At 45.4% G+C, this 12,283-nt stretch overlaps 1 protein-coding gene across 16 annotated transcripts in view; it reads left to right on the forward strand.

Annotated features, from left to right (window-relative positions):
* TANC1 (tetratricopeptide repeat, ankyrin repeat and coiled-coil containing 1) overlaps positions 1-12,283 on the forward strand; it is a 238,009-nt gene that overhangs the window by 191,959 nt on the left and 33,767 nt on the right. For all 16 annotated transcript variants that reach the window (XM_027055689.2, XM_053215116.1, XM_027055692.2 and 13 more), the window contains 3 exons: positions 3,162-3,270; positions 4,542-4,664; positions 11,032-11,268. In XM_027055689.2, coding sequence (XP_026911490.1) covers positions 3,162-3,270; positions 4,542-4,664; positions 11,032-11,268 — 469 coding nt within the window. The remainder of the gene's footprint in view (positions 1-3,161; positions 3,271-4,541; positions 4,665-11,031; positions 11,269-12,283) is intronic.

The following is a 12,283-nucleotide window of genomic DNA, read 5'->3' on the forward strand; positions in this document are numbered from 1 at the left end:
GGAGCTGTCCAAGTCCTCATGTCAAATGGCAGGTTGTGTTTTGGCAACAACAAACCTAGTTTGGCTGGAGCTTTTGTCATGGGATAGAAGACTTAACAGAAGGATGTGCTAGGGAGAATAGACTTTAATCAGTCATCTCTGGAGAGCCCTCAATTGAGCAGGGCAAAAGTGCAGACTACCTACATTGGCAGGAGTGTGGAGGTTTGGACCATGAGAACCTGTGTGACAGCAGCAGGGACTTGGTGGACCTGGCTTTGGGATGCAGAGGGGTAGAGACTGGCTCTGCTAACATGAGATGGGTGGGTACAGCTTGGCCTTATAAGCAAAGTCAAGGAGAAGGGGGAGCTGTAGAGGACATCAGGGTGTTAAGCCACAGAGCTAGGAGTGGCACTGTTCTTAGGAAGGGTAAGAAAAGCAGGAGGTGTGGAGCACGTGTTGCAGGACATGAGATGCCTTTTGGTTATAGCAGCTTGGGCTGGTGGGGTTGGCAGAACTGCCTGTTCAAGTGGGAGGGAAGTCTGATGGTGGGGAAGTTGGAGGTGAAGATGTGGCATCATTCATGGAGAAGTGGTGGAGGGGTCTGATGAGGGAGTGTAGTTAGCAGAAAGGGAGCTCTGACTTCTCGGGTATGGAGCAGAATTCCAGGAAGGAGGTTGGGGTGCAAGAGCTGCTGAGAGGTGAAGGAAGATGATAACTAAGAGGGAGTTTGGCTTCCCAGTGGAGGAGGAAGGTCCCACATTCTTAGAGATTCCTTCCATCCAGCTGTGAGGGATGGAAGAGGAGAGCACCAAAATTCTGGGATAAGAAGTGTAAGGGTGGAGAGGTTTGGGTTTGTTTGTGGGGAAAGGGTGTTTTTTGTTGTTGCTGTTTTAACACAGGAGTTGGAGGTGTTGTTGGAAAGGTGTGGGATAATGTGGGGAAACCTAATGGAAATGCAAGGGGATAGGGGCGGGGAGCACAGGCAACTTGTCTCCTCTGTATTCCCATTGAGGTGATTCATGGCACCATTCTGATGAATGTTGTTTATAGTCCTCTGGTAGCTGAGAGCTCCTCCAGGGAAGCACCTCACATTGTTCCCTGTGGAATCCTCCATATCAAGCATGGTGCTAGTTACAAGGTGGATGTTAATGCGTGAATGAATGAGAAATCATGGTGCACTGATAAAGAGCATAGGTGCTTGCATTAGGTAGACTGCAGTTCAAATCTCTTCTCAGTTCACCAGCTATTTGATCTTTTGGGCAAATCATTTGACCTGTCCAGGCCTCTGTTTCCTCATGTAAACAAATTGTTTAGTGGTTTGCGGGATTGTATGGTTTAGTGAAACAATTAGCTAAGTTTCTGCATCTGGTATATAATGAACAGAATTATAAGTGTAGGTAGCCTTAGAAAGCACTGCAGGATCTAGGAGGAAGGGAAGAAAAGTAAATGGGATATAGAGGAATGGAACACAGCTATCTAGTGATGACATGAATTGTCTCCTTAGGCAGGAAGCCACGTGCTTAGCTGAGATCACTAGAAGCCACTGAAGGATGCATGATCATTTCCCCATTAGGGGTGTAGCCATGGTACTTAGCCTAGTATGTCTTTGTGGTGGACACAGTTGGTGTGGCCATTGAGTTCAGCAGACTAGGAGACTAAGGATGGCTTAGGCTATGGCTGGGAGATGTGAGCCAGGTTGAACCCTGGGACCTGCCCATGGCTAGGGACTAGGGAACTAGGGAGGATATAGAGCCTGGACCACTGGTAGTTGGGAGGGAGCAGGAAGGGTGGGAACATGGGAGAATCTCATCTGAGAGGGAAAACCCAAGCTTGAGGTGTGGGAGGTGGAATGTGTGCAAAGAAGTACAGACTGTGTGCTTGTGGAAGAGCTCTAATCCCTTACGAGATGTTGGACAAGGCACTCAGTGTCAGCATGTTTTTAAGTCATGCCTTCCCCTGAAGTATAAAAAGCAATCTCTTGGTCTCTACTTGCCTTGATTTTTTTTCATCTCTAACATAGTTTATGACCTATTTGAAAAACAGGCAGGCAGTTGGATAGCTAAACACTATTTAAATGATGCATGATTTTACTCATCTAGATTAGTAACTCCCAGAAAACATTGGGGAGAATGCATTTTTTTCCCATAATGCTTCCTTTTCTCCACCATTACCTGCTTTCCCTCCAGAACAAAACAAAACAAAACAAAACAAAACAAAACAAAACAAAACAAAACAAAACATCCAGCACCTCAGAGTTGTCAGATTGATAGAAATGAAAATAATTCACGTTGTACAGAAGTCATTGCTGTTGGAATAAGCAGCCCCTAACATCTTTCCCAAACAAATTGGCTCAGACAGAGGCATGGATCCCACGGGAGACGGAATGAGTCTTGCAGATGTGGAGAGGGTGATGGGTAGGATGGCTTCTTCATGAAAGGGTTAGTGAGGGGTTAATTGGTGGTGTCAGCTGAATGTCCACCATGTGCCCAGACACAGCAAGTCTGCTTGTACATCTTAGTTTTCTCCACCCAGTAACGAACTGTGTTCCATCCAAGCCTAGAATTCTAGGTATTTCTGAGTATGTGCTGTTGCTTTGCATGGCTTGGTTTTTGTTTTGTTCTCTTTGTCAGGTCTTATCCTTTGGCCAGGTCTACTCTCAGTGGTGATTACACTGAGGGGGGGGAGACCTGAATGCCAGGTCCAGTGATGGTTCTGCTCCACCTGTCCCTCTGTTCATCCATCCATACAAGAAATACATATTTGAGTGGTTGCTAAGGGCTAGGCATTTGCTAGGTATTATGCCTATTGATGTGCCATAGGCAAGACCCTTAATCCCATGGAATTGACATTTTTGTGACAGACCTAAATAAATAAACAAGGTGAAGAATGATGGATGAGGGACAGAGAGTGGATGGTTCCAAAGGTAAAGACCTGCCTTGTCCTAGAGCTTCTTTCTGGGTCACTCCACAGAGATAGGGGAATCCAGAGAAAGCTCTAAAATGACTTGAAGAATAAATAGCATTGGCCATCTTTTGTAAAGAGGCAACTTTTGACCCATTTTGTTTGGCGATGCTGAAGCACCAGGAGAATAGTCCAGAGTCGTGTGGAGATGTTCACACCTGAGAGCCTACAGTTCATGGAATGGAGTCTTTTGTTCCTAAGCTTTGTGTTTCTTGTTCCAGGAATGGGCACGCTCTCCTGGCATTCATGTTCTCTCGACAAGAGGGCAAGCTGAATCGCCAGCAAACCATGGAGCTTGGCCATCACATCCTGAAGGCACACATTTTCAAGGTGAGACGCGCCACCTTGAAGAATTTTGTTGTCATTTTGAGTGTTTGGTTTTGGAGATTTTCAACAGCTTTATCAACCCTCTCAGAGCCTTCCATGAGCCCCATTTTTTCCCCCTTAACATCTGTTTTAGAAAGTTCCTCTTCACCTAAAGTTTCCATTTCTTTCGTTCCCTTTTGTTTCTCGGTTATTTAGTTGCTGAAGAACGTGAGCTGCGTGACCTGTGTAGTTTCATACAGCCTGGATTTTCTGATCGCGGTCTTATTTTTCATGGTCTAGTTTAACATGGTTCTCTTTCCTCTGGATTTCCTGTCATTTGCTAGTTGTTTGTTTTGAAGTTTATTTCTTTTGAGAGAGAGAGAGAGTGAGAGTGAGTGCAGGCTGGGGAGGGGCAGAGAGAGAGGGAGAGAGAGAATCCCAAGCAGGCTCTGTGAACCTCGAGATCATGACCTGAGCTGAAATCAAGAGTTGATGCTTAACCAACTGAGCCACCCAGGCGCCCCATGTCATTTGCTAGTTGTATGTAGAGGCTTAATCAGGTTCGGGTTTGGTTGTTGCTTGTTTTTGTTTTGTTTTGTTTTTGCAGGGTGTCACAATTACTTTAGAGTTATACTTAGAGTTTAAACTCTTTATATGTCTGTAGGGTTTTTCTTCCATCAGGAGGTAAGGAATTCATGTTAGCTTCTCTTAGTGGGGTATTATCAGTCACTACTGATGTTTGCCTGGACTCTGCATTAAGGGTTACAGGATGGTGATATTCCAAATTTTATTCTTCCTTTGACTGGAGAACTTCTTTTTTTTTTTTTAATTTTTTTTTAACGTTTTATTTATTTTTGAGACAGGGAGAGACAGAGCGTGAACAGGGGAGGGTCAGAGAGAGGGAGACACAGAATCCGAAACAGGCTCCAGGCTCTGAGCTGTCAGCACAGAGCCCGACGCGGGGCTCGAACTCACGGACCGTGAGATCATGACCTGAGCCGAAGTCGGCTGCTTAACCGACTGAGCCACCTAGGCGCCCCTGGAGAACTTCTATAAGAAGAAACTTGGTCTTCATTGCCATGTCTTTCCTCAGGCATCGTGTATGTAGCAAGGGTGGGCTAGTTCCTTGATTCTTGATTTTAGGGTGGGAAGGACGGCTTACATGTCCAGCGTTCTCTGTGCCTCGGCATTTCCCTGAGTTAGTGCAGGTCTGCACCCTCCCAGGCCTACCCCTTTCAGCCTGACGCAGCTGGGAAAGGAGAGGATGAGGCCCACTTGTCTCTGATTGCTTCCAGGGCCTCAGTAAGAAGACAGGAATCTCCTCAAGCCACCTCCAAGCCCTGTGGATCGGGTACAGCACCGAGGGCCTCTCTGCCGCCCTGGCCTCTCTCAGGAATCTCTACACCCCCAATGTGAAGGTGAGCGACCCTGTGTCCGGAAAGCTGGGGCCCCAGCCCCCACCACCTTTCCTCCAGCAGCCCTGCTGTCCCCTGTACCATGTGGCAGCCACAGGAGCTGGTGGAGCCTCTAATGATGCTTTTCCCCCCGATATAAATCGCACAGGCTTGAATGCCCTATTACTGGTTTTCTTGTAGAAGTTTAGCTTTTTCCTGGGCAGGGAAACGTGGGCTGCCATGTGAGCCCGTGGGGACTGTCTAAGAGAGGATGTGATAAGGAAGCAATTCACAAAGGAAACCAAAGGTCAAAGGGAGATTTCTAGGGAAAATTGATTTTTAAACTGTCCTGGGTCTCTAATCTGGACTATCTCTTTATGGTTCATAGGAAATTAAGCATTGATGAGTGACAACAAAGCGATGGTTGCACAGAGAAAATGTGTTACCTAAAGGTTGCGTGTGCGTGTGCATTTATGACTGTGGAAAGTGTAGGGGGGTCGACCTGCTACTGGGCCGGGAGCTTCTTCTCTCCTGATCAGTGGCTGTCATGTCACAGTGCACTGCTGTGCTTTTTAGAGTCAATTTTCCTTCCTCCTTTAAGCAAGTCTGAGAATCTAAAACACATGAAGGCCAAGTGTCTTTTAAGGCAACACAGGAGGGTTAACTCCCACAAAGATTGTGGGAATTACTGGTTTATGTTCCAGCAGCATACAACCATCCTGTCCAATGCAATGTAGTAAAAAGATCACAAGTGTCTTCCACTCGATATGTCAGCTGGACTCCAGGCCTTTCAGCCCCAGGCCCTGACGTGCCCTGCTGCATACAGAACCTCTGAGGCAGTTTCCCAAGGAGCCAGGTCCTCCCCTTCCAACACCTCCATGAACACAATCATACCTGTTGCCTGCTCAGCAGCATCAAGGGTGAGTATAAGCAAGTGGTCATACAGGGAAGGACTTTTGAAGCCCTGGAGGTTTCTGGGCATCTCTCTTCCCTATTCCTCACTTCAGTTCATCAGATCCACCTGGAAAGAGTGCCCTTGGGGGACTCCTGCACCTTTTCTCCCCCACTGTGTGCACACCCCATCCTCAGCACCTGCCATTCAGCTGTGTGTCTGGGAGTGTGGACCTTGCAGAGCGCTTCCTTGGTAGACATAGTTCTGCTTCCTTTCTCTCTCCTCTGGCTAGGTAGAGAGGGTAAAGTGAGCACACAGAGGAGCCCCTATGTCATAAAGGATATGGGAGTCCCCCGACTCTGGAGCAGGTCCCCTAGAGCCCTGGTGCTCCATGCAGGACCTCGGTGCTGGTTGGAGAAAGGCCACTGCTCCCCCATGGATGCAGACGGGGTTTTTGCAAGGATAAAAGCATAGCCTTCTGCGGGCAGACTCAGCCCACTGTTAGGGTCCTAGGCTTAATGGATTTCAGCCTGACTCCCCTCTTGGCGGGGCACCTCGCAGCAAAGCAGCAGTGGAGAGCCACTCATAAGAACCCTGTGCTTTGTCCCACTCCCCAGTTTCCAGACTTTTCGGTGTGAGTGCTGTGTCCAGGCTGAACCCACATGCATGTTTTACAGAGAAGCTGGTTTTAGTAGTTAAGGAGAACTTCTCCTACTGATCACAGGGATGATCATAGTGGAAGTCATATTAAGAGTTTTTGTTTTACTTAGATTTTATAGAAATGAGAGTTGAGGTTACTACAATACCATGGTTTCATCTTTCCTCTCAGCTAAAAGTATAGCTTTTGAATTCTCCACAATTAATAAAATTCTATAATGATGAGGAAGAAAGAAATAAAAATGCAGCAATATCTGTTTTCACTAGTGCATTATGGGCCCAGAAGTTCCTCTTTTAAAGTGGAGGAAAGTCAATGGAAAGCGTTATACCCTGTCAAATACAGGGTTTTTAAATACAAGTGTTTTTAAGACAGTAAATTAAAAGGTACAGCATAAGAACGTAATGAGCTTGACCCTCCTGAGATCATAGACTTTACTTTTAACATACTTTCAATTCTAAGAGTTATTTGTCGTTACTTTGTTTTATAGAACCTCAGTGTCATCTGCTTCTACACTGTGCTCAAAATTCTATAACTTGGTTATAGAATTTTAAGGCGTTCCATTATCCTTCTGTTTCTTTTATCTTTCAAGAAAAAAAAAAAGGTTTTCACAGAATCTTGAACAAATTACAGTAATTTAAAATTATGCATGCAATTAGGGAACTTTTTTTAGAGAGTATTAAATGTTGTCATACAGGAATGAATGTCATTTTGAGCAATTGCAGTTTGCCACTTTGGTAAATTAAAGTGACTTGCTTCAGAATGATGACTTTGGTAGATGAATTTTAATTTTACTGGCGCGCCAGTGATTTCTAACACTGTCGTCTCCCCTCACCAGGCCAGGGTCATGCCGGCCCACTAGGGTCTTTGCTGCCAGTGCCTCTAGGCTCCCACCCAGCGGGTTGTTTTGTTCACACTGTACCATTGGAGTGCATGCCGGCTGTGGGCGTCCTTCCCAAGGCTGTGGACTCGGGAGAATTTTTCTCTCAGCCAAAGGCAGGGAGGGGAGAAGACAGGAACTAGGCGTGGACTTTGGCCTGACTTCCCTTGGTGGAAAGGATCCGGTCATATTCTACATGATAGGCGATACACATTTCAAACGGTTGTGTTGCTATGAACCTCCAGTATGCTTGGAAAACTGAGACTCCAGTGTCGCTTCCGTTTTCGTGATTACATTGCTTCAACTGTCTCCCTGGACCCCCTTTTTTAAATTTTCTTGCATTCATTAAACCCAGAAGTTTATAGATAACATTGCCATTTCCAAATGTTATCCAGGGAGAGCTTATGCGGTGATGATAATCAGGAAATTTCCATGTGGTTAGGAATAAATGTACGGGATGAACCATTAACCCCTTCCTTGAAGGCAGAGCAGTGTTAGCTAGAGCTGCTGCAGCCGCTGGGCTGTGACAGTAATTAGCTTTGTGCCCAGAGCTAATCTGTGCTTTATCCCTCTGAGCTTCTGTTTTCTCACCTGCCAAATAGAGGTCACAAAAGAGCCTGTCTCCTAGAGTGATCAGAAACCTCATTGAGATGTTAACACTTTTGGAAAAACACTTGGCATCTTCTGCATGGTATTAAAAAACAAAATTCAGCAGAGTAAGTTTGAAGATCTAATTGGCTTTATTAAGGGATTCATGAATTGGGCACCATCCCCCCTAGCAAGTAGAGGGGCACCCTCAGGAGTTGTACAAAATGGAAGGGTTTTTTTTTTTGTTTTTTTTTTAAGCTTATTATTTTGAGGGGATGGGGAGGGGCAGAGAGAGAGAGAGAATCCCAGACATGCTCCACATTGCCAGCGCAGAGCCCCACACAGGGCTGGCTCGAACTCCGGAACCGTGAGATCATGACCTGAGCCGAAATCAAGAGTGGGATGCTTAACTGACTGAGCCACCAAGGCACCCCAAAAATGGAAGCTCTTTATAGGAAGGAGGGTGGGGCAAGAAAGTTATAAGCAGAAGTAAGGAAAGGATTATTCCAGACAAGATCACCCTCCCTGAGGGGAAAGGGCAGAGGGTCTTACTATGCACATTTTCTTTTGGTGGGTAGAGAAGGGCCCTGTGACAAATTACCTCTTTGGTGCTGACCAGAAAATTCCCTATTGACAAAGACTTATTTTTGGAAGAGGTTGCAACTGCAGTCAGGTTAGGTATTAAAAGCCCCAGTTTGGTGACTGGGCCTGGCCCAAGTAAACACCATTTTGGGCTTGTGGTTTTCTTTTTCACAACGGTCAAGGGAGTTGTTCTTACTAGGTTTTACCTACTTTCAGGGAGCTGAGACTTTGCTGTAGGTACCTGAGAACTTCTGGATGTGCCGTTTGGTGGCTGTTAACAGGAGCTGCCTATGTCTCCCCTCAAATAAGTGGGAGATCTCCCTGCTGCTCTGTGCTAGTGATAGCAGGGGAGGGGAAGGTGGTAGGGAGACCTGGGTTGCCAGACACCGGGGCAGAGCTCCCTACTGTGCTTGTCAGGGGCCTGGGGTCTTGTCCCTTCTGAAGATTTTACAAAAGATGACTGTGACCATGGCAATATTTATTTAGCACTTACGAGATGCTGAGGGCTATGCTAAGTGCTGTATGTATGTGTGTGTGGCATGTTCATTTTTAATCTTCACAACAGCTCAGTGAAGTGAAACTGTTATCTCCATTTTTCAGATGAGGGAACTGAGGCCGAGGGCAGTTGGAGCGTGCCCCAAATCACACAGCTGGAGGGTCCCTGGCTCCGAGCAAGCCCATGCTTTGTAGCTGCATTTATCACCTGATGTGTTTACAGCCCTGGCTGCCAACGGCAGTCACTTGGGAGCTCTTGGTACCATGGCCAAGTCAGAATCTCCAAGGGTGGGGCTCCAGCACTGGAAACTTTCAAGCTCCCAGGTGGTTTCAGTGTGCAGCAGGGTTAAGAACTGTGGGCTGGGGGAAGAGCCACAAACCGATTGGGGGTTAAGTGGTAAAAATACCAGCAGCATTACACCGACAAAGGAAATGTTTTTTTCCAAGAAGCAGACGAAGTATTAATTAACGACAGACATCTTTAGGAAAGTTCTGCCTCTAAGCACATACCTTCCAGGTAAAGTCTTGTAAGGTGGTCGGCAAGGAAGTACTAAAAGCGCACCTTCCAACGTTGTTAACCAAGAGTACCTATTGGGTAGCATGGGATGGCATTCCGCTGGGTTTTCTTAGGAGGTACCTGAAGCACAGAGAGACTGCGTAATTTTCTGAAAATCACACAGCAAGTTTAGTGGTTGGTGGATGTGGTAATCAGTAGAAAAAACAGATTATTTTCTGGGAGTCTTGTGCTGCTGACAATCCCAGAGGCACAGGAACATTTTAACGTGTTCTACTTTTTCTTGTAGGAACGTGTCCTGTAAAAAAAAGAGTATTTGCATTTACTTTTGTCTTTGTTAGCTCACTGTTAATTATTTAATCCCGTGATTATTTCATTGCCATAAAAAATGAATTTTCTATTTTTATTTGAACAGTGATTTTTCAAAGTGTGGTCCACTGACCAACAGTATCCATATCATCAGGGAACTATTAAAAAGCAGTCTCAGGCCTCACTCCAGACCCACTGAATCAGAAATCTGAAAGTGGAGCCGGAGAATGTGCATTTTAAGGTTTTTTTTCAGGGTGTTTAAAATTTTTAATTTTGGTTTAAAAAAAAAACATAAAATTGACCATCTTAACTATTTTAAAACATTTCTTAACATTTATTTATTTATTTTTGAGAGAGAGTGCGAGTAGGGGAGGGGCAAAGAGACAGAGACACAGAATCTGAAGCAGGCTCCAGGCTCTAAGCTGTCAGCACAGAGCCCAATGCGCGGGGGCTCGAACTCACGGACCATGAGATCATGACCTGAGCCAAAGTCGGATGCTTAACTGACTAAGCCAACCAGCCACCTATCATCTTAACTATTTTTTTTTTTAATTTTTTTTTTCAACGTTTATTTATTTTTGGGACAGAGAGAGACAGAGCATGAACGGGGGAGGGGCAGAGAGAGAGGGAGACACAGAATCGGAAACAGGCTCCAGGCTCTGAGCCATCAGCCCAGAGCCTGATGCGGGGCCCGAACTCACGGACCGTGAGATTGTGACCTGGCTGAAGTCGGACGCTTAACCGACTGCGCCACTCAGGCGCCCCCATCTTAACTATTTTTAAGTGCGGAATTCAGTAGCATTAAATATATTCACATTATTGTGCAATAGCTCTCCAGAACTTTTTCCTCTCATAAAACTAAAACACTACCCTCGTTAAAGAAAACTTTTCACCTCCCCTCATCCTCTGGTACCATGATTCCACTTGTCTCTCTGAATTTCACTTCTCTATGTACCTCATGTAAGGGGTATCATACATTTGTCTTTTTGTGACCGGCTTTTTAAATTTAGCTTAATGTCCTCAAGGCTCATCCATGTTGCAGCATGTGACAGGATTTCCTCCCTTTTAAAGGCTGGATAATACTCCATTGTATATGTGCATACCACTTCTGCTTCTCTATTCATGGGTTGAGAGACATTTTAGTTTGTTTCCATCTTTTGGGTATTGTGAATAGTACTGCAGTGAACATGGGGGTGCAGGTGTCTCTTCAAGATCCTGATTTCATTTCCATTGGATATATTCCCAGAAATGGGATTGCTAGATCTTGAAGAACCTCCACACTGTTTTCCAAGCAGCTGCCCTTTTAGTTTTCCACTATGAAGAATGTGCATTTTCAGTGCATTCGCAGATAGTACTGTTGCACACTCTAGTTTTGGAACTCCTGGATTAGAATGAGGATACTGCCCATCTCCACAAATGCTGTTGTGACTGACGTTTATGTGAGAATTCATCTTGTTGGGGGATATTATTCAACAGGTCAGCCGTCTCCTGATTTTGGGAGGGGCCAACGTGAACTACAGAACAGAAGTGTTAAATAATGCCCCAATCCTGTGCGTCCAGTCTCACCTTGGCCATGAGGAAGTGGTCACTCTGCTCCTGGAATTTGGCGCCTGCCTGGAGGGAATGTCAGAGAATGGCATGACCGCCCTCTGCTATGCTGCAGCTGCTGGCCATATGAAGCTGGTCTGTCTGCTGGCCAAGAAGGGGGCGAGGGTAAGCTGGTAGCATTCCCCAGTGGGGAGAGGGGGAGGATGTCTTCATAGCCTTGTTAGAATTGTCATCAGCTGGGCCAGCCTCCCTTTTGTCTCTGCTTTGTCGAATTGCAACTAATAGAAATCGCCACCTAAACAGAAAGAGTGAGCTGCCTGCTTCTGTCAGGGCGTGATGGTGCCTGTTGTTGGTGGTCAGGTGTGCGGCCTTGGAGAGGAGGCGTCATGTGTTTTGCTCATAAGCTCTTAACTCTCCTTAATACTACCCATGGGGAGGCAGGACACCAAGGAGACCCTAGGCCAACAGCAGCGTGAGTAGAGGTCATCCTTTCAAAAGCCTGGAAATGGTGACCTAGAACCCCATCAATCACAGATTTTAACAGAGCACTAGATTGGTTTAAAAGATTTTAGGAGGGTTTTTTGCCTCTTTTCTGCCTATCCTATTTCATTTCATGTCTTTTTTTTTTTTTTTTAACAATAAAATGAGTTCCATGGGTCTTAGAAGCCATGTACTTGAGCATATGGCTGCAGGAGCTGGACAGCCCACAATCCTCATTTCTCCACCTGCCAGCTAGGATGCTGGGCACACTGTCCAGTCTGTGTGCCTCAGGCTTCTCATCTGTAAAATAATTATGACAACAGTATCTACCACAGGTCTGTTGTCTGAGCATTAAATAAATGTAACTATATTATTAAACAAGTTACTCTAGGACCATTAATGTTGAGAGATTAAATGAGAACAGTGCCAAGCTCACAGTAAACTCTCTTTAGGTTTGCTATAAGCATTTCTTTGGGAGAGAGGGGATGTGCTTTTGAATAAAAATAGAAATAAATTGCTGGTATTTGTCTTTATAGTTAATTAGGATATTTAAGTTTCAACAGGAAGACATTAATTAGGTTTATAGAAACTATGAGAGCCTTTTAATTTTTCCCTCAAAAATACAATATTTGGGGTAAAGGGACTTCAGCTCATGGAAGAAGGGGAATGTTGCAATTAAGCCTTCCTGGCGGGTACATTA

This window comes from Acinonyx jubatus, chromosome C1 (assembly GCF_027475565.1).
Source record: "Acinonyx jubatus isolate Ajub_Pintada_27869175 chromosome C1, VMU_Ajub_asm_v1.0, whole genome shotgun sequence".
Lineage (NCBI taxonomy): Eukaryota > Metazoa > Chordata > Mammalia > Carnivora > Felidae > Acinonyx > Acinonyx jubatus.